Source organism: Notothenia rossii (assembly GCF_949606895.1).
Source record: "Notothenia rossii genome assembly, chromosome: 5".
Taxonomy (NCBI): Eukaryota; Metazoa; Chordata; class Actinopteri; order Perciformes; family Nototheniidae; genus Notothenia; species Notothenia rossii.
Window position 1 is genome coordinate 42,450,534 of NC_136903.1, and position 22,222 is coordinate 42,472,755.

At 43.1% G+C, this 22,222-nt stretch overlaps 1 protein-coding gene across 1 annotated transcript in view; it reads left to right on the top strand.

Moving 5' to 3' along the window:
• The window catches only part of LOC307039612 (polypeptide N-acetylgalactosaminyltransferase 18-like), a 448,297-nt gene that overhangs the window by 191,825 nt on the left and 234,250 nt on the right, over positions 1-22,222 (top strand). Inside the window, exon 6 of the mRNA XM_079681847.1 lies at positions 4,389-4,503. Coding sequence (XP_079537973.1) covers positions 4,389-4,503 — 115 coding nt within the window. The remainder of the gene's footprint in view (positions 1-4,388; positions 4,504-22,222) is intronic.

Consider the following 22,222-nt stretch of genomic DNA (forward strand, 5'->3'; position numbering starts at 1 on the left):
TTACTGCTCCTAGTACTAGAATCTAGCACTAGGATGATATGCAGAGAACAATCTTCACTGTGTGTGCTGTGTGCTCTGCATGTGTGGCCATTAAAGAGGATTTCATCCTCCCAATATTATATTATCTAGGGTGCAGCCACTGGCTGACACTTTTAGGCACCGGCAACAGTTACTACTGTAACTACGGTTCTATGCCGTGTAAGCACTGGCCATGGTTACTGCTGTAACTACGGCTCTGTGCTGTTCTCTTCTTTAGAAGCTAGTTATCTGGTCTTAAACATTTGTGTTTGACTTGATCTCGCTTGATTGTTAGCAGCAGCCGCTTGGCTAACGTCTTGCATGTACTGTTAAGCTTCATTATTAACTCAGCTGGTGAAGGCAGTGCTCTCGCTCCCGCTCCCGGTAATGTATTGTTTTGATTGTTAGCAGCAGCCGCTTGGCTAACATCTTGCATGTTTTTTTAAAGCTTCTTTATTTAAACTCAGCTGGTGAAGGCAGTGCTCTCGCTCCCGCTCCCTGTAACGTATTGCTCTGATTGTTAGCAGCGGCCGCTTGGCTAACATCTGGCGTGTTCTGTTGAGATTCATTGTTTAACTCATCCAGTGAAGGCAGTATTTTTCGCCCCCGCTCCTGAGACGTGCTGCTTGATTCTTAGCAGCAGTTGCCTGGCTAAGCTGCCCCACTTAGCTTCTTTATTTAATCCAGCAAGGTCAAGGCAGTGCTCTCGCTCCCGCTCCCTCTGCTGGTAACGTGGGAATAGTTACATCCCTCTCTGTGTTCGGCGAGTAGGAGGCGGGAGGCGGGGCCCCGCTCATGCCCGAGGAGGCTTCCCACTCCTCTTCTCAGAGCTCTCTGCAGGGCACGGAGGACGCCTTCATGGCGGCCATTATTCGTGCGGCCCTGGTACGCTTGCAGCCTCAGGTTCCGCAGGCCGACTCGGCTTAGGCTAGCGCCTTTTTCAGGCATAACCCTGCCCCTATTCACTCCCACTGTTCCTCCTTCAGAGGAGTACCTGAGGGAGCTCCATGCATGCAGGAGAGACACCAGGGCCCTCTCCCACTCTGCTGCCAGGCAGGATCCGGCGAGGGTGGGGCTGGGTCGCTTGCCATCCATTGAGCCTGCCATCGTCTCCCCGATTCGGGCTCCTGATGCCAGGTGCCCTCGGCCTCAGTGCAGGGTCACAGACGAGTTGCTCTGTAGGGCCTATGACACAGCGGCACGGGAACTCCCTCTCCCATCTGATACTGGCTTTCTCTACCTCTCTGCAGCAGGCTCCGGCTGAGCCTTCTTTGCTGGGCCTCAGTGATGCATCACTGTAAGCCTTTGCCCTAATGTCTAGGGAATGGGGACGAGTTATGTCCTTATTGGTGCAGACTCGTCACCAGGTGTGGCCTGCTCAGCCACCACTGTCGGAGACATGTCCTCCGTAGTGTGCCAGTCGAGCCAGGGGAGCTGTTTGGGGCAGCTGCCCTGTAGGCACTGGAGCGTTCTGCCCAAGCTAGGCGGAACAGGCAGCAGCTCTCGGGTCTTTTATAGGCCTGTGCGCACTCCCAGCAGGCCCAGGGGCCCCTCTAGCAGCCGCTCTCAGCCATCAGCTTACAGTGGCGGCCCACTCATCCACCTCCCGGGGGCTTTCGTGCCGCCGGCCTTCTAGGCGGCCTCGTGCCTCAGCCTTACCGCCTCGTGCCTCAGCTGGGGGGTTAGGCCCTGAAACTCTCGAGGACGGTCATCGGCTGCTTTCCCAGCAGCAGCTCAGTTACTGGGCTGTCTGTACTTCCAGCCCTTGGGTGGTTTTCATCCTCACAAACCGCTGTTCCGGCCCCTGGCCTTCGGCCGAGCCAAAATGACCGACGTCAGCGATCCGGCAGAGGCCCTAGCTCTGGCCCAAGAGTTGCCCGTCCTTCTGTCCAAGGACGCAATCTAGCCAGTAGACCCTCTGCTTAGCCCAGGGGGTTCTACTCGGCGTACTTTCTCGTGAGCAAGAAAGTCGGCGGATTTCGCCTGATCTTGGACCTCAGAGGAATCAACAGATTCCTGAAGGTGCTGCCACTCTATATGCTGACCACAGCACATGCACAGCTGTGGACTTGAGGGATGCCTACTTCCACGTGGGCCGGGCAACATGGTGCCTTATATTCAGTTCCTCCGGCCCTTGGGCAGGCTGCCTCGGCCATTGGGCCTTTGGGCCCGCTGTCGTTGCGCCCCATGCAGATGTGGCTGAACAGCCTTCACTTGGACGCCAAGTGGCACAGGCGCAGGAAAGTCAGGGTGTCGCAGCGTTGCCTCTACTCTCGGTCACACTGGAGGGGCAGGGCCTATCTCCTAGGTGAGCGTGCCCATGGGTGCCATCCCATCCCGCCAGGAGACCGTCACCATAGATGCAGGTCTCTCAGGATGGGGTGTAGTACGGCAGGGCAGGACCGTTCAGGGTCAGTGGTCCGCCCAGGAGGGTGCACGCCATGCCAATGTGCTAGAGCTTCAGGCTGTGCAGCTTGCACTCACGCACTTTCTACCCCAACTGGGGGGCAAGAATGTGCGTGTTCCTTGGGACAGCATGTACGCCGTTGCCCAGACAGCAGTCCCTCCTAGATAGTGGGCGTTTTCACTCCACTCTGAATTTATGTGGCTGCTATTTCTGCCCGACATATTCGGGTCGACGGCGCCACGGCGCGGTGCCACAGGTCGGTGTCCCTCTTCCTGAGAGGGGCTTTACGGCAGCATCCCCCTAGCACCCAGAGGGCTCCGGCTTGGGACCTGCCCCTGCTGCTGGATGCCCTATCATCTCCTCCCTTCGAGCCCCTGGCCCAGGTGGAGCTTAAGTGGCTGTCCTTAAAGGCAGCATTTCTGCTTTCCATGACCTCAGGGAAACGAGTTGGAGAGCTACATGCCCTCTCCGTGAGCGATACATGCCTGAGGTGGAACTCCAATGGCTCGGGTGTTGCCCTCTGGCCAAACGTGGCGTTCCTGCCCAAGGTGCTTCCACTAGCCCACTCCAATCGGCCTATCCAGCTGGCGCGCTTTAACGTCCCACAGGAGAACGGCACGCCTGAGTTACTGTGCCCTGTGCGTGCCCTAGAGGCGTATATTGGTGCTACGGCCCATATACGACATTCAGAGCAGCTCTTCATTTGCCATGGCAGCACGAGAAGGGGCTGTGCTCTCTCCAAGCTGCGGCTGTCCCACTAGGTTTTGGATACAATCTCACATGCCTATGGGGCCAGTGGCCGCCCCCCGCCATCAGGGGTGAGATGTCACTCTGCAAGGAGCATCTCAACGTCTTGGGCTGCCCTGAGAGGGGTGTCCCTGGAAACCATCTGCGCCTCTGTGTCGTGGGCATCGTCTGGCACATTCTCCAGGTTCTACCCGGTCAATGTCGCCACTCCGCATCCTTTGGGCGTGGTCCTGTTGCCGAGCTGGGCTGCTTCCAGTAGTGAGCAAGGGCTTGGATTCTTCATGAAATGGTTGGTATAGTCATCCAGTGCTAAAGCAACGCCTCTGGCGGTCAGTAGGGACGAAATTGAACAATAGTTACGGCTGTAACTACGGTTCTATGAGTCCCGGATGACCGCCAGAGTTTCCGGTCACTCAGAATTTTTGTGTGCTCTCGAGAAGATTCTGGGAACCGATCCGCTAATGACGCCGGCCTATGTAGCCGTAGTCACGTGGGTCACAGGTGACTTTGTTGTTATTAGGTACTCGAACTGCGCATACGTGCGATGGACATATCCAGTGCTACAGCACCGCCTCTGGCGATCATCCGGGACTCATAGAACCGTATTTACAGCCGTAACTATCGTTTGTACTCACTACCACCACCATTCACTCCTTTAATGGAGTGAATGTTGAGATCGATCAGTAAAAAGCATAGCTCTTATATGTAATATCTGAATTGTTGTTAGCATTGCGCTGTTATCTGAATATAATCATACCCCGTAGTGAGTGGGCTGTGTTTCTATTAGCATTTTGGGTTTCAGTATTTCTGGGAGTTTGCCAATCTGTGTATCCACGGGGAGGATACATTCACCAATCTCATGTTGATAAGAAGAGATGTGTGAGACTGACAGCATGAATACTGATAAGAGTAATCATTTTTAACCATTTCAGATTCAGTTTGATGCTTGTGTTCTGAATTTGTTGTGTTTGATGAAAGCATAATTATGACAGTTGGATCATTTACAAATGTATTGTAATGCATATGTTTATCAGTAAAGACTAATACCTGTGTTTAGAGCATCAAATGTGCATCCTAATTAGCGCCTAGTTTCCCAGTGTGGCTCCAATTGTTTTGCATTTAAACTCTCTATGCATTTTGCTTAACACAAATCATTTTCTCCCCCTCGTTCTTTCCTCTCACCTTGTTTCTCTATTCCCATCACCCTGTATTCTAGGAGCCCGGCTCTGATTGGCTGCTTTGTGGTCGACAGGAAGTACTTTGAGGAGATTGGCCTGTTAGATGAAGGCATGGAAATTTACGGAGGAGAAAACGTGGAGCTGGGCATCAGGGTGAGTCAGCATGACAACCTGTAGCCTAGCAGCTGCACAACCTGGCAACCATATGCCCACACCATACATTACTGCATCCCATAATACCACCAGGACAGAGATGAATTTGAACTGTAAACCGCTGTCACTGACAGACAGAGATATCCTGCAGCAGAAATCTCTTTCTTCTGACAGAATGGAGCTTTATCAGTCATTTTCATTATTCACTGACTCAAGCAAACTGAGCTCATCACTAATGATGTTCTGCCAGATAACATTATGATATCATGTCATCAAATTACAGTTGAAATGAAAAATGTCCTTTGAAATTCAACCACATTAACAGATCATTTATATGAAAATGAATTCGTTTTTTTCAATTATTTCCATTGTGTTGCAGTATCTGTTAGTATTGAGGTTTTTAAACAGCAACCTTTACTCCAGTAATATCTACAGGTACTGCAGGGGTCTCATCCTGTATCTGCTCTCCTTAGCAGCAAAGGCCTCTGCTAAGGCACCATCTTCTTCTGAATAAAAAACGATGTAATGTCTGCACCACTCTATGGAGTTCACTTTGGCATTAAGGCATGGAAGCAATGCTGTCAACTTTTTTAAATTAAATTAGGCAACTAATAAAGACCCCCTTAGAGATTTAGAAATATCTAGAGAGGGGGTCTGGATCCTCTCCTGACACCAGAGTGAAGTTAGAGTGAGATTCTAATTTAATTTGTAATCTTCATTAAATAGGTAATAATGTAGGTCATGGATATGAAATGTTGATGTTTTCCATCCTAGGGTAAGTACACAGGTTCAATTAGACACATCTAATGGAGGATAAACATGCACATGCTTAACAGAGAGCTGCCTTGTGTTACGCATAAGCCGTGGTACATGTCAAAGGTCATGACATCAGTGTAAAAGCTCATAACTTAGAGGATATGAATATATAAGGTAATACTTCTACTTGCTCTTTTACTGTAAAAGTAATGGTAAACATATACTCATAAATAACACACATTGTGCATGGTTACATATTTAACAGCTGTCTGGCAGTTTGCTTTCCAAACATATAAGTCACATGTTTTTTATTTGAAATGTTATTACAACTTTGGCCTTGTGCTCTTTCTTAGTTGTAGCACATTCTCTCTGATCCACCTTCATCTCTCCCCCTTGCCCAGCCACTTGCCTAATGAAATTGTCATCAGTTGGATTGGCAGCGGTAAACTTCTTGGAGCCTTATATGTCCTCTACTTGATTTTAAACTTATTTTTGTATCACTTTTGGTAATTAAAGATTGATAATTAAGGTGTTTGCAATTCAGTTAAAACACAAATGGCTCTATCAGCTTCATAGTTCCCTCCTGGCCCATAACTTGTTAGTGATTGCCACCTTAGGAACACCTTAGTTACACACATTTCATGGAGGCATAATCATCAACAGCATCTTAGTAAAAAAGGTAACAAGAGACCACGAGAATGTTTTGTGCAGTAAGTGTTTGCAGGGGTTGCTTTAACTCCATATTTGTGCATTACTGAAAGAGTAATAGTTCAAAGGGAAGTTCATTATTTGTCCTGCAACTGGGAAATGTACGGTATTACAACAGCAAGAATGCAGATACTTTAAAAATAGTGAAACAAATAATAACAGATAAGTAGACCATGGCAAAAAGATATTAAGTAGCAGTATAGTTTAAAATACAAATGATAATAAAATGATAGGAGTAGAAGGTAGTTAGTGAACAGGAATTAATGTTGCAATGATCACAGGAGCTGGCTCCAGCCAAAGGACAATCCTAATATGAGTTCTGGCACACTGAAAATCACCCTGAGAATTGGTTTGACCTCAGACCATAAACAGTAAATGATGAATATACAAATCTGCCTGATGATTCAAATGTACTGTTGTGTCTTCACATTTGTTGGTCATTGGCAGTAGTGTGTGTTTCTCTGTCTCCATTTAAGGCTTAATGTCAGCCCTCTGGAGGTATCAACAGTCTGAAGATGTTTCTAACCTCAGCGCCTCGCAGTGCGGTGACCGTCATTCCGCTGCAAGGTCTGAGAGGTGATGCTCTGTCAAAGAGGCCTTTTGGAAAATAATTATTCAGCATCTGCCCCCTTACTGTAGAGAGAAATTGTTTGAACACCTGTTGATATTTGCTTTCTGCAGCAAAGCACAAGCAGCAAGCCGCGAGCAGACGGCCTCTCTGCGGGAGGAGAGCTCAGTGCTTTCTGACTCAATCAGATGCTCTCTCCAGCTGTTGGCAGCTCTGCCTAGACACAATTAGATTCACTTTATTTTTATTTTTTTAACACTTATTTATTGGTTTTTCCCACACATAACACAATAACAGGAGAAAATACAGAGTACAATTGCAAGTGCTATATAAAAAAGAAATACAAAAAATATGACAAAACAATTATGACAAAACAATAATGATAATAACATAAAAAGACCATTACAGTAATAGCATTGACAAAAGTCAACCAAAATACACAATAAGATGATAAGAAAGAAACAGAAAACCCTTAAGACCAGTCCCTCCCACCCCTACATCCAGACAGGGCCACACTGTGCAGTAATCGTCAAAAAAGGAGAAAGAAAGATTCAACAGTACTTGCCTTAGCAAATGCATGTGTATTTGTCATAGCATTTATTCAGCTTACAATAGGTTGTTGGATGTGTTCTATATAATTCCTAAAGCCAGACCAGTACTTATCAAAGAGATGTGGCTTTCTTTTAAGTTTAAACTGTACATCATGTACAGTAGGAGGAGGTTTTTTTAACCTGATCTCACCAGAATGCGTGACTCCACCACGACTCCTTAACACCGCATTGCGTGGTGGAGTCACGAACTCTGCTACATTTACGTGTCGGCACCACGCAAACAACCCCAATGTAAAGTGAATGAGGCTCCTTTCTCGTGACGCAAACACGCATTTCTACAACGTCCAGCAGTGAGCTTTTATTCTATAAAACGTTTTTAAGATCTACTTTATAGCTTGTAGTAACTCACGGGATGCTTCTTTTATTTTATTTGTATTCATAATCATTTTTATTTTTCGTCAGAATGTATACAATTATATAGTTACGAATTGTTGTTCTCAAAAAAACAGTGCATTGTGTGCAATACAACTGTGATTTTTATTAAATTAGTTATTTTTTAAGGAAGGCCAGAGCTTCAGCTGTGTCAAATAGATTGTTCCCTTTAGTTAATGTTTTTTAAAAGATAATTATATTCCTATTTGATCATGTCCCCTTTATTGTATTACGGACGCAAAGAGCAATGTGAGCGTCCATTCCCATTGGATAACGGAGGATTTCACACCCGGAAGTAAGTATTCTCCTTACTGTTGATTGATTTTACAGTGATATCTGCACTACTCATCAACTCAAAAACACCAAATTCTCCTTGTTAATTACACAACATTGATTGGTTTAAATTGTGTACAATGCTTTTGTATTTTTCCCCTTCGATTCGGAGAAACTAATATTTTTTCTGAGTTTTTGGATGGCAGAAAACACTACACTACCCAGAATCCTCAGCTATCGTTTGGGACTACACCATGTGCTTAGCTTGACAGACCCCGTGATCAGTCCTCAAGCTCTGTGATTGGATGTTGGAGTGGCAGTGCGCAAAGTTTACACAGAGCGCACTATCTGCACACTATCCCAAACAGGAATCAAACGTGTCCTACCCCCCCCCCCCCCCCCCCTTAGTTCACAGGCTCCTCCAACAGTGCAACACAATAAAACAGATGCACAGAAAAAATAGTGCAAGTGAATACAAAAAGAAAAATAGTAAAATAGTAAAAAAGGGAATTAGTGCAATAAGAGTCTATATACAAGTGATTGGAATATGATATATTAGACAAACAATTTCCAAGTAGCAGCCAGATTAATGTTATGGATGTTGTTTCTAAGTTCAGGTGTTTAATAGTCTTATGGCCTGTGGGATGAAACTGTCCCTGAGTCTGGTGGTTTTAGTCCGGATGCTGCGGTACCGCCTGCCAGACGGCAGCAGACAGAACAGTTTGTGGTAGGGGTGATGGGGGTCTTTTATAATCCTGAGGGATTTCTTTAAGGTTAACCTGGTATTTTTACTCCACTACATTTATTTTAGTTACTTTAAAGATTTGGATTAATGATGTGAAATATAAACAACCCTTAAATCAGACTTTAGTTACACCTGAGTCAAATTCAGGGAAGGTGATTGTCAAGTGCCAACAATCAGGAGGGATATTTGATAGTTGGTGCTTGAGAAGACTAAATATTTATCTGCAGATCTCTATAAAGTATATTAATTACTCGTTATTCTCTAATCGTTCATTAAAGACTGTATAATGGTTATTTTGCACATCCCTTTCAAGATTTCAAGATTTTCTAAGGTTTATTGACATATCATTATACACAACTACGGTGTAGTTATGCAATGAATGAAAAACTTGGGTCACAGGTTCCTCAACAGTGCATTACAAGACATCTATCAATATGTGTGTATACCACCATTAAACTGTCATATTCTGCACATGTATTATTCTATCTACATACACGTTATAAGAGTATAATAAATATGTATAATATGGGTTGAAATAAGTGCTTCAACATAGTGTAACATTGCAGGAAAGTTGATTGTCAAGTTCCAAAACAAACTATGCAATATATTAGACGTTAAGTACTTTGTCAGGTTTAATATTTATCTGTAGATTGATACCACCAAAGCTTTTTTCTTTTTTAAAAGAAGACCTTAACCCAAAGTATTCTTTAATGTTTAAATAAAACCCCGGAAAAATATTTGTTTCTCCGAATCGAAGGGGAAAAATACAAAAGCATTGCACACAATTTAAACCAATCAATCTTGTGTAATTAACAAGGAAAATCTGGTGTTTTTGAGTTGATGAGTAGTGCAGATATCACTGTAAAATCAATGGACAGTAAGGGGAATACTTACTTCCGGGTGTAAAATTCTCCGTTATCCAATGGGAATGGACGCTCGTTATACAATAAACGGGACATGATCATTATCTTTTAAATAACGTTAACTAAAGGGAACAATCTATTTGACACAGCCGAAGCTCTGGCCTTCCTTAAACTTAACTAATTTAATAAAAAATCACAGTTGTATTACACACAATGCACTGTTTTTTGAAAACAAAAATGTGTAACTAATGTAATTTTTTCATATTTCGTAACTATATAATTGTATACATTCTGACGAAAAATAACAATTATTATGAATACAAATAAAATAAAAGAAGCCTCCCGTGAGTTACTACAAGCTATAAAGTAGATTTTAAAAACGTTTTATAGAATAAAAGTTCACTGCGGGACGTTGTAGAATTGTGTTTGTGCACCACGACAAAGGAGCCTCATTCACTTTACATTGGGGTTGTTTGCATGGTGCCGACACGTAAATGTAGCAGAGTTCGTGACTCCACCACGCAATGCGGTGTTAAGGAGTCGTGGTGGAGTCACGCATTATGGTGAGACCAGGTTGGGTTTCTTTGAGCCACATGGATATGGGGAGGGGTTCTGCACTCTTCCATAATAGAGCAATATTTTTTTATATTCTTCGTCACACATGTTGCAACTTGTTTGTACCATTTTCAGGTGGTTTGTAATCTCTTCTAGAAAATTGATGTGTTTTTTGATATTTGTGGAGTTAGGTGGTCCGCAAGTTTTTTTTTATTGGTTTAATGGTCCCTGTTATGAAAAAGTTTGAGAAACAATGATCTAGGGCAAAGATCTGAAATTGATTTATTTATCCTTTAGTCTTTCTGGTGTAAAGTAGGTTCTGTGAATAATATTGAACTGTAAAAGTTGATGTTGGCTGTTGTATGAGAAAGTGAGGGCCTCCTCACACAGGGGCGGACTGGGGGGAAAAAGTGGCCAGGGGATTAACTGACAGACAGGCCCACTTAATGCGCGGCATGTATCGGCCGGCCGGCGACGAAAGTATGTTACTTAACAAAAAACCCTATGCATTGTATGTTATTTTGGACAATTATTCATATAGTAATCACATTACCTGAGCCCTTGAGTTACCTAGAGGAAAATAGTTACAGCATATATTTAGTGATTTTAATGTTAACAGATCATTGATGCAATAACATTTTGACCCAATTTGCCTGAATTGACGCATGGAATAAAACATGGGCGTAGGAAGCATCCTCAATGTGGGTGAGACAATTTAACAGGGGGTGTGGGCAGGTGGTGGACCTCACCTCCTCTAGGGGAGTCCGGGGGCAAGCTCCCCCGGGAAGATTTTTTTTTTAAATGTTGAAGTTAAATGCATCAATCTGGTGCACTTTGAGAGCAAAATTAGGGACTAAATCTATGGCAGTCAGTAGGGGCTTGGACTGTGAGCCGTAGGGTCGCCGGTTCAAGTCCCCGACCAGACCTACATTTGGAGTGTGGACTTCTACTTGGAGAGGTCCCAGTTCACCTCCTGCCCTGCCGTGGTGCCCTTGAGCAAGGCACCGGACATCTCCCTTCCCCCCTCACTCCCATTGCTCCCCGGGCGCTGTACAATAGCTGCGCACTGCTCCTAGTACTAGACTCCTGGTACTAGGATGGGTTAAAAGCAGAGAACACATTTCACTGTGTGTGCTGTGTGCTCTGCATGTGTGACCATTAAAGAGGGTTTCATCCCTCCCAATTATTCTTCTTCTTCAACATAAAACAGAACTGTAAACAGATTTACTTTTTCTTTCAACATTTATTTCAACAGCAAGTGGAGGCAAAAGTGACTGCACCCAAAACAATAAACCTGCTAGCTAACTAGCCTAAACTCAGTAACAGAATGTGGGCAACACGTTCTTCTCCACAGCCGCGCGACCACTGAGTCAGACGTCACTTCCCCCTTTTCTATCCTACGGGTACAGCCGTACAGCCACTCCCCCTGAACCCCGTTCCCTGTTTCCCTGCCAACCAAAAAAAAAGGGAGTTGCCGGAACACTTACAAATGTGGGCCAGTAGGATTTAGGCAAAAAAAAAACTCCCGGTATTCCCAATGGCCAGTCCGCCCCTGTTCTCACATAATGACTCCCATTTTAAGTCTCCAAAGGTACAACTCAGGTCTTGCTCCCACTTGGTCCTAGAATTCAGGGGTTTAACCTCTGTAAGGGCCAAGATGCAGTTATATGTCAAGGAAAGTATACCTATGGGGTATTTAACTCCTTTTAGAACATTGTCAATTGGGAGAGACTTTAAGGGAGTGGAGTCTCCCCATGAAGTGTGCTTAAAAAGTGTCTAACTTGCAAATATTTGAAGAAATTAGTAGTTGGGAGGCTGAAGGAACTACACAGCTGTCCAAAGGTCATAAATACGTTATTCTCGTAGAGATCCCCAAATGTTTTGATTCCCTGGGTGTGCCACATTTTGGTTATCCCATCTCTCAGTGCACCTGGCAAAGCAGGTTTGGTATGGAAGGAAGTATTGCTGTGAAGTAGGATAACACTTTTGAGATGTTTCTGTATATCAGACCAGATTTTAGCGGTTTGATTAATAATAGGATTATCAGTACCATTCTTCAGAGTATGGAACGACCGAATAAAAGGGATGCCGGCCAGGGGCACGTCTAATGATTGGTACTGCTCTAAATGTTTCCAAGCAGGTGGGTTAGCTAGTTCTGTCTGCCAGATCCATAATGTCCTGCACTGAGCAGCCCAATAATAACGCTGAAAATCTGGGAGCTTTAGTCCTCCATGCTGGTATGTGTTGTACAGAGTTTTGATCTTAATTCTCGGAACCTTTTTCTTCCAATAATATAGGGATACTGAGACTGTCCAAAAATGTATTCATATCATTTGTCTTCTCTCCTTGTGAGACATAAAGTATTTTGTAGAAGTCTGAGAAGGCTTGGTTTATAAGCGAGGGCTTACAACTCAACTCCTCCCCCCCCATCAAGCTGCCTAATGGCTGGGATACATCGAGCAGCTTCCTCCCTTCTTATCTGCCATGCTAACAATTTCCCAGCCTTATCCCCCTGCTCATAATAACGCTGTTTTGACCTGACAATCGCGTTTTCCACCTCCCGTGTAGTGATAGTGTTATACTCTGCCTTTGTTGCAGCCAACTGATCAAAAATGTATTGCGTCTGTGACTGAAAATGTTGTTTTTCCAGCACTTTAATATCCCTCTCTAAACAGTTTAATTTCGATTGATATTGTTTTTTTCCCCAGGAAGAGTAAATAATAATAGTGCCTCTTATATAGGCTTTAGGCCAGGGCTGTCAAACTCAATTTCATCGCGGGCCACATTCGCATAAAGGTTGCACTCAAAGGGCCGGTTGTAACTATATAAATATATAATATATATATAAAATAATGTATTATATTACATTATTGCCTCTGAATTGGATTATTATCGGATAGGATAATAACTTAGGGTAACATTTTATATTAAGGTACACAAATTATTAACCATCAAGTAGTTGTTAATTAACATGCATATTAGCAGTATATTGGCTCTTTATTATTCATTATAAAACACTTATTAATGCCTTATTCTACATGACCATATTCTAAAAGTAATAAGCCATTAGTTGAGAGTTTTTCCTCAATAACCCTCTAATTAGTGCTTATTTATTGCAAGTAAGGAAGTTGTTGTTCATGAGTTTTTGTCTTAATATACTCGCTCAATATGGGCCTAATAAGGCAGCAGTACCACAAGAATAGTAATTCTCCCATAATAACACTTAACAAATATGATCTATTCTTATGTAACAAGACATGAAACAATAAGTGTTAATTGTGTCTAAATAACAAAACATTTGGTATTTCTATCTAAGAACACGTTCCCTATTTTAAAGTGAAGTCTTGTTCATAACCAATAAGCTAGTAGTTTGACTCTAATTGACCTGAACAGGTTCCCTATTCTAAAGTTGCCTCCTCTTCACACTTTGTAAATACATTATAGCACACAACTACTGAAATTAACCTCAACAGTACATGAGCAAAGTAGGCACACGTTCAAATATCTGTTTTATTTCTCCAAGGCTGAGAACATATATGCAGCCTGTACTTTTTAATAAAAACTGATTTTTAACTGAGTTTATGTATTTGTGATCATACTGTGTGACCTGCAGAGTTAAGCCTGATTTTTGGATGAACCTTGTTTCGTCTGATGACGTTTTTTCTTCTGCTGTTTCTTGTAGCTTGGGGGTACCTCTTCAAAATCCAAGAGGGTGCCCGGTGACATCCCTTGAGCATTTTTGGATATTAACCCCTTCATGGCCAAAATGCCAAAATCCCAGAAAAATAAGGATTTATGAGATTTCATGCAAAATACTCAAATCAAATGCACCCAATTTAATTTCTCCAATGTTTATTCAATAGGAGTACAGGAGGGTGCCCACTGATAACCTTTTAGCATGTTCAGATATAAACCCCTTCATGCCCAACACGCCTAAATCCCAGAAAAATAAGGATTTATGAAATTGCAATAATATTGAAATATATTCAAATCAAATGCATCACATTTGCCTTCCTCAATGTTTATATTCATACAGTGCATTGTATTATACATTTATTATTATTAACCCTTTTAAGCTGACCCAGCAAAACATACTTTTGAAGTGCAGTGAATTCTGCAAAGACAATGCAACAACTTCTCTCTTTTGTTCACGCAACTGCGTGGCGTTTATTGCCAACAACAAAAAGGAAAGGCAAGCAGATACTATATACAAAATGTTGCTCATTAGCATATATAAATGACACATTACTGTTAGGATCTTGAGCATCCCACCCTGAAACATGCACAGAACATTGTGCATGGCAAACCATGCACTTTACAACTGCACTTCTTGGAGTTGCAAGGGTTCTCACTCTTGCAGCCACACCTGACCATCTCCTAAATCTAATCTGGGACACGTTTGGCTTCTTCTGGTAGATGGGTTGGGATCAGTGACCTGTTACACGTATCTTTTTTCCATCCAAATGAGTTCAGTGCTGGCAGCAGGTTTACATTGAGATTTCGCCACAACATTGCCTGAAAGTGGGCCCTCTTAACATTCTCAAGAAGGATACATTTGTTGGTGGTAGAGCAGCAAGGTTTGGAGCAGACATATGTCCTTTTCCATTCTTTTTCCCCCAGACAAGTAGCCTTGTGTGTGACATGTCTGTTCTCTCCTTCATGCCATAACAGACTGAGATGAAGGCAGTGGCTTGGTCGAGGACTTGCTGGAATGGTGTATCCATGTTGCCAATGGCTGATAGTTCGTACCCAGCTTTCAGGACTTTGATGACAGAGCCTTTTCCCAACCCATAGTAAGACGCTACAGTGTCACATCCCGATAGTGAATGGGCTGGTAAAAGGTTCTCGACAATTTCTGAATGCTTGGACAGTGTCGCCTTGATGTCCACTATGGCTCTTTCCTTGCGGGGGGATTCCATGATGAGTGGTATATTCAGTCCTGCCTGATGGTAATGGTGAAGGAGTAGAACGAACACATCTGTGTCATCAAAAACCACAGAGATTTGATGGGCTTCTCCAGCACACCCCAGGACTTGTTGGACAATGATGGTGTCAGCTTCTTCGTGCTGATTTTCTAGCTCATATCGGCTCCTTCTTTCTTCCATCCTGATCTCGATGGGGCATGAGTCCTCCCCTGTCACCACCAACTTGTGTTTGTTTGTGCCCCGTAGATGGAAAAGCCTGTCTTCAGTCAGTTCCTTAAATATTAATCGGTTGAGCTGTTTCTTGTTTTAAATGGATGACAAGACAACCTTCTGGGCTGGTAGCTTAGTTGATAGTAGGAGATGATGTTTCCTTCTGACCACTGTCTCCCTGACATCTCTGGTGACAGACTTGATACTGTAATCATAGTATCTGTCAAAGATGAGGTAGACGTCACTCTCTGACAGGTATGAAATCAGCCGTGTTTTAACATTATCAATAAAATCAGCGACAGTACCATCAGCTGGCCAGTGTATGGTCCAAATAAGTGCTGATCCATCAATGACAGTGACATCTGCATCACCGGCATTCCTCCTGGAGACTTCCACCTGGAGTGACTTCTTCAGTGTGGACTTGGCTTTACAAATTCGCATTCCATCCTCTGTGAACATGGCAGTTGGGACTGGTGCCAGCTCATAGGCAAGGACATCCTTCACGTCAACATCGCGGTCACTAGAGAAAAGTGCAATGGTCCTCGAATAGATCACATTTAGGTCATACATTTTGGAGTCGCCAATTGTGATGGATTTGGTTGTTGTTGCCATGGTCTTCACTTTGCTTGAGATGGTGTTGTAAAATCCCTCTGGCCAGGTCTTTTCAAATTGTTCTAACATTGCCTCTCCAATCTTTACAGCACTGTCTACACTGGCAGTTGGAGGGGTTATCTTGCCACTGGTGATGTTCACAATGCTCTCTCCTGGATGTGTGTTGGGATCCAATGGATGGAGGCAGGTGTCTAGTTTCTGATGAAGTCCATCCCTGTCCTTGGTGTCTGCTCTAACCCTGGCTTTAGCCTCCTCCTTGTGATAGAGATTTACTTTTGTTGTATTTGTCTCCTCCTCTTCTATGTCCTTTATGTCTGATTCAATCTTGCAGCAGATGTGGCGGCTCAGGGCCCAGATCTTCAGTGCTTCTGGCTTTAAGGTTATCCCAATGATCCTTCCTGCTCTGTGGCCGTACCTCATGAAGGTGGACTCTATGAACTGGTCACTCCACAGTCCGTTCCATATTCCACGGATGTGTCGCGTCACATGTTGCCCTTGGAGGAAATAGCCTTGGACATGTGGAGGAAGCTTCTCCATGGAACGGAGGTAGAAGAGGCCATACCTGGCATAGTTGACATGGCCAGCTGCAAAGTAGTAGGGAAGCATCTTCCGGAATGTGGTCAGATGGAGAAGCCAGTCACCCTCACGTTCAGCCCGGATGTACGACATCATCAGCAACACTGGTTTCACCAAGACCTCAACCCAAAGTTTGGCTGTCCTACTTTGACTAGCAATCTGATTCAAGGCTCTCATCAGATCGTCTGCTTTCTGGAAATGGCCATACATAATCACACTCCGCAGCACCTCCTCCATCATGCGCAGGGCACGTACATTCTGAGGGAACTTCTTCCCATTCAACATCTTGGCAATCCCACCAAATACTTCTGACAGGACACTAGAGAGTCCACTTTCCGCCATCAGTGAACCTATAGCCCCAACCAAACTCATCAATGCATGCATACCCCCAAGACGTAAGTGCATGTCTTTGAACTTATCTGGATGGGCCCATAACACTTGCACTGCAACCGGGTAGAGCTGCTGGTCACATGTCAGCACACTGAAATTCTGACCAGTTTCAGATGTGAGCTCTTGTACTCTGGCCATGGCTGTCATCATTGTATCGGGATCAGATGGCTTCATGTCGATCAGGGGTAAGTAGAGCGCTTTTGTCTTGGCCTGGGGGAGAGTGCCCAGGTCCCTGCTATGTTTTGTGTTGTATCCATGGTATTCTGGGCAGTTGTCCTGAGTAAGAACTTCCTGTAGAAAACTAAGGTCCGCCTCTGAAGCTCTCGTAACCACAACTACTTGGTGAGCAAGTGACTTCAGGGAGCAGACAGTCTTTGTGGCTTCATCTGGTGGCCTTGGAGGCTGTTTAGGTCCCTGGTATCTGTGAATGTCTACATTGTATGGAATGTCTGGTGAATCTTTAGGGATCCTGTTGATCTTTGGATTGGTTTGCTCCTCACCCTCTTCAGAGCTCAGCGAGTACTGTGTGAGAAGGACAGCTAGTGAATGTGTGGATTGCTTACCATTCTGAGAGGCTATATCAGCATCAAAATTATCCACAATAGCCTGAACTAGACCATCGTCAGCATTAAATATGCCAGACAACTTCAAATCTGCTACTGCTGCCTGAGATGCTGATTTCTTGAACCTGCGATACCATAGGAATACATGCTATTGATAAGCTTCTTGGACTCTACCATTTTTCCTGCTAGGTCTACTTGCAAACAAGTTGCCTGAGCCTTGAGAGTACTAGTGACAATTGAACCTATGAGCAGTGCAGGAAGGGTATTATCTAGCTTTGGAGAAACCTTTGCTAACAACATCAACAGAAAGTCACTCACTGACTCTTTGATCATGTCCTTATTAATGCTGATGTTATAGTGTCCCTTGTCCATATCAATGTTTTTTCACATCCTGAATGATTTGCTTGCTAGCTTTCACTGCGATGCTCTCCATGTCATCCTCGTCATCATTCACAAGTCGAAGAGTCTGCGAGGCACAACTACGAAAAGCAATGATGTCAGCTATCCCAGGTGAGGATAGTACCAGAAGATCACTTTCAAATGTCTGCTGGAGTTGCCGGATGAGGGTCTTCCTAGAAAGCTTATCCCCATGAAGGTCTGCATAGAGTGCAAACAGTTCAACAGAATTCCACATGTTTGACCGGTCAGCTGTCATCTTCTCTGCAACTGACGTAAAGGGAGGATCTTAGTCAGTGTCCTTTGAACTTCTAACCGCCTGCCCTGGGAGTGACCTAAATTGGACAAATCTTTGTCGACAGTCAACATGGTACCGGGAATCTGCAGCATGCAGATCACTAATTGTCCCCTGAAGACGATGTTGGACGCTTTTCGAAACAGCATCCTTTAGTTTTCCACAAACTTCTAATAGAGACTTCTTGGTCTCCAATTCTCGGAATAAGAATGCAGCCCTCCATCTGGACGGGTTCTTCTTGACAATGTTAAGATTGCAAAACTCACCACAGAAAACACAATGCTTCTGAAAATGGAAAGGTTCATCTGAGTCCCCTGACTGTGAGCGCCTGGTCACCTTGCAAGGAACTTTTGAATCTGTTTCTCCAGCCCTCTGACGTTTGTGCCGTTCATATTGAGTCTTTGAGGTGTAACATGAAACATACATTTTATGGCATTTCAAAGTGAATTTGTTGTTATTGTCCAATGTTTCTTGAAGCTCAAAGTGTTTTTCATCACCATATATCTTGCGACACTCGATAATGTTTGCTAATCTGACTGCTCCTGCAGAGATCAACGGTTCCTTCTTCGCTTGGCAGTTAAACCTCCAACTGAAGTGGCACTCATCAGGCACTGGATCCATAACCAATGTAAACCCTGTAAAGAAAATAAAAAAGGTTGATACACTTACATGTCCATCTATGCTAATATTTTATTCTAATAGCCTACCCATTTCCAGTGTTATTCTTGACTGATTTACATTGAATGATAGCCACGCTAACAGTAGACTACATCAATAGCTAGCATCATGAGAAAGAAAAACAAATGTGACTTGCTCTATCGAAATCAGTCACATTGACCCGAAGAGACATTTTGAGTTATATACACTGTTGGAAAGAGGAGATTCCTAATTTTCTAATGATGTCAGATTGTTGTTGTACTCCAAATATTAAGCAAAATATGTCACATTATATAGGCTAATGACTGTCACGAGTCATCATTTTGAGAAAAAGGCGGGGGTGCACCACTTTCGCCTGTCAGCGCATTATGATGCCGTTTAACAAATATAATAATATATAACAGAGCGGGACATCTGGTCACCCTAGCTGTGACGTTAAATTACTCCGTTCTCCGCTTGTAATCATGCCGTTGGAAGCTAGTTTAAATAAGTTTAATATTCTGAAAACCAAGACATTGTTTATTTGAAATGAGATGAAAACAAACTGTAACGGACCCTGCCGTGTTATCCTTGATTACTATATAATACGCCTTACATTCATAATTTCAGCGGAGGGAGGGGAAGCGGCGCTGCTGAACAGCAGAGTGGACAATGAGAGCTGTCATATTCCCTTTACAAGCTTCAAACATGTATTTGTCGTGAGATTTTGGAAATAAAAGTTTCATATTCTGAAAGCCAAGACTTTATTTATTTAAAATCAAACACCCGAACCCTGAAAAACTAGTTTTTTACACAAATCAACGTTTATTTTGAAATGAGCCGTTGCGACTTCCGACTGATCGAGCGGGTCACAAATGTATAATAATTTGAAATAATAGTCAATATAAGATATAATAGTGTCCACAATAATCTTAGAAATAAAATACTTACAGATTATGCTTCATCAAGGGCATACAAGAAGTGGACGGATGATCCAAAGAGTCCCCAGTGTGTTTTTGTCTTGACGAGCAAACTCAAATAGCTAGGAATAATACAGGAACTGCACCAACCGCCAATTATACCAAATACAATCTGGAGGCAGAATACAACAACATCTTGCAATTATGGTTTAATTACATAATCACAGGGTATATTACGCTTTACATGATGGTTACAACATGTGTTAGACATGTAAAGCATATTCAAAATGTTTTCTTTAAATCCATTGTTCTGGATCTCAAAAGCTCAATGGGTGTAAGAAGGTTCATCCAGCTACCTGTTTTGCTGGCTTGGCATAAAAGGGTTAATATTCATTTATTTAGAACACATGACCTCCTTTATGAATAAACATTGGAGAAAGCTAATTTTGCGCATTTCTATTGAGAATTTTGGATGAAATCTCATAAATCCTTATTTTTCAGGGATTTGGGAATTGTGGGCATGAAGGGGTTAATATCCAAAAATGCTCAAGGGATATCACCGGGCACCTTCTTGGATTTTGAAGAGGTACCCCCAAGCTACAAGAAACAGCGGGAAAAAAAACGTCATCAGACGAAACGAGGTTCAACCCCACTGCTCCCGGACTATAACGCGTTACTGTAATAATATTACTTTTGTCTGTAACGGAGTAGTGTAACGCGTTACTTTTATAATTCAGTAATCACACTACAGTTACTAACATTGCGCCGACACGCGTTACTTCATTATTTTTATAAAATCAGTCATAATCACACTGACAGACAAGAGGGGTTTCCGCCGCAGGTTTATATGTACGTAATCTGCGCGACTTGCGCATCCACATCTCCACGTGCAGTGCTCGCTCAACGGGGCCGCTCGCTCTCTTTTCTTGATCGCCCTCTCACGGGCAGTGTTGGGTGTAACGCGTTACAAAAGTAACGGAGTTACAGTAATATATTACTTTTTGCTGTAACGAAGTAATGTAACGCATTACTAATGAAATGTGGGTAATATATTACCCGTTACAATGCTCAGTAACGCAGTTACAACACATTTTAACCCGAAATTAAATGGTGTTTTGTTTTTTAAGAATGTACTAACATAGCGAGACATTCCGAAACCCGACAAATTGTGTGGATAGATTAGTAAACCTGGTGTTTACCTTTCAGGCTTCGCGTCGAGATCTTCGGGGAAGTTGAACGTTATGCAACCATTCAAAAAAGAGAACGTAGCGAAAAATACTAACAACAAATTGTGTCAGGTGCGCGTGACCTGCTCCGCTGCGCGTGCATCATTTCCAAAGTGCTTCCACAGCAGTGACACACATCTGATCTGTGGATAATCATTTATACGAAAATGGTTAAAGCAACCATCACTAAACGCCAGCAACACTGCATCTACTGCAGACAGTAGCAACAGGTCAGATGCGGACATCACTTTACCCTCCGTTGTGGACACTAGCTTACTCCCGCCTGACTCGCCAGCTCCGGAGCAGCAGTCTTCGTCGCCCGAAACTACGTCGCCCCTCTGCGGCCCGCAGGTGCCAGGTATATCTAAACAATATTCTACCATACCATATTCTGACATGCCTGTAGAAATGTTGGGTCAAAAATAATGCATACAATAGCACAGATGCCTTCACCACGAATGGCTACAAAAATATCTCATATCCCAAGCTTATTTTCAACGAGCTGATGTTGCAGCTGAAATGTTCTCCAGGTCACAAAGTCAACCTCACATGATGATGTGATACCAGTTTTCAAGCACAGTAAATATTCTCTTCCCAGCGTATATGATGGGACCAAGGTGATGATGTAGTAGGATACATGGTTTTAATAATACTTTTGCCTTTCAATGTTTGCCATTTCAAACCATGAGCATGGTTTAAATAATATTTGCCTTGATTTACAATATGTTAACCTTCATTATAGTCCTTGACAGCGGTCTGTACTGCTGTATTAACAACGTGTCACATGTTAAGAATTTACAATCAGTATCGAGTATTCAACTAAGCCCTGTAATACAAGTTGTTAGTAGCCTTAAGGGCCTACACAGTTGTTATGCTATACCACATTGCCCTTCACTGGAAGCATAATGAGCTGCACTAAACTACATTTTAGCATTTAAAATACCTAGCTATTCTTTTGCGGTTATTTTGGTGAAAGTAACTAAAAAGTAACTAAAGTAGTGTAACTCATTACATTTCAGAGACAGTAATATTGTAATGTAACTTATTACTTTCAAAAGAGAGTAATAAGTAATATGTAATATATTACATTTTGGAAGTAACTTGCCCAACACTGCTCACGGGTGAACAGTTCAATGCCCCGCTTCATTGTAGGAATTCTGCCATGTCTCTACCACTTTAGTTTGACCATCTCTGTTACTAAGTTATGGAATACTAAATAAATAAGTAATTAGATAGGCCTACCTAACCGTTACTGCGCTCATAAAGAATGATAAGAATAAGAATAATGCGTCTTGAACTGGTTTCATTAATTAGTGTCTTTACGTTGCACAGACTGTTAGCTTGTTGTGGTAGGCTGGTAGCCTATTTTATTAAAGAGCATATAAAAAGAAAGACTTGTGTTATGTCTTCCTTAATGCAATAGTAATTGGGGGTGCAAGTGGAGTCTCGCAGAGGCAAAAATGTGGCGCGCTTACACTATAGGTGCGCCACAGTCTGCGTGATCTGCCTGTAGGGAGGG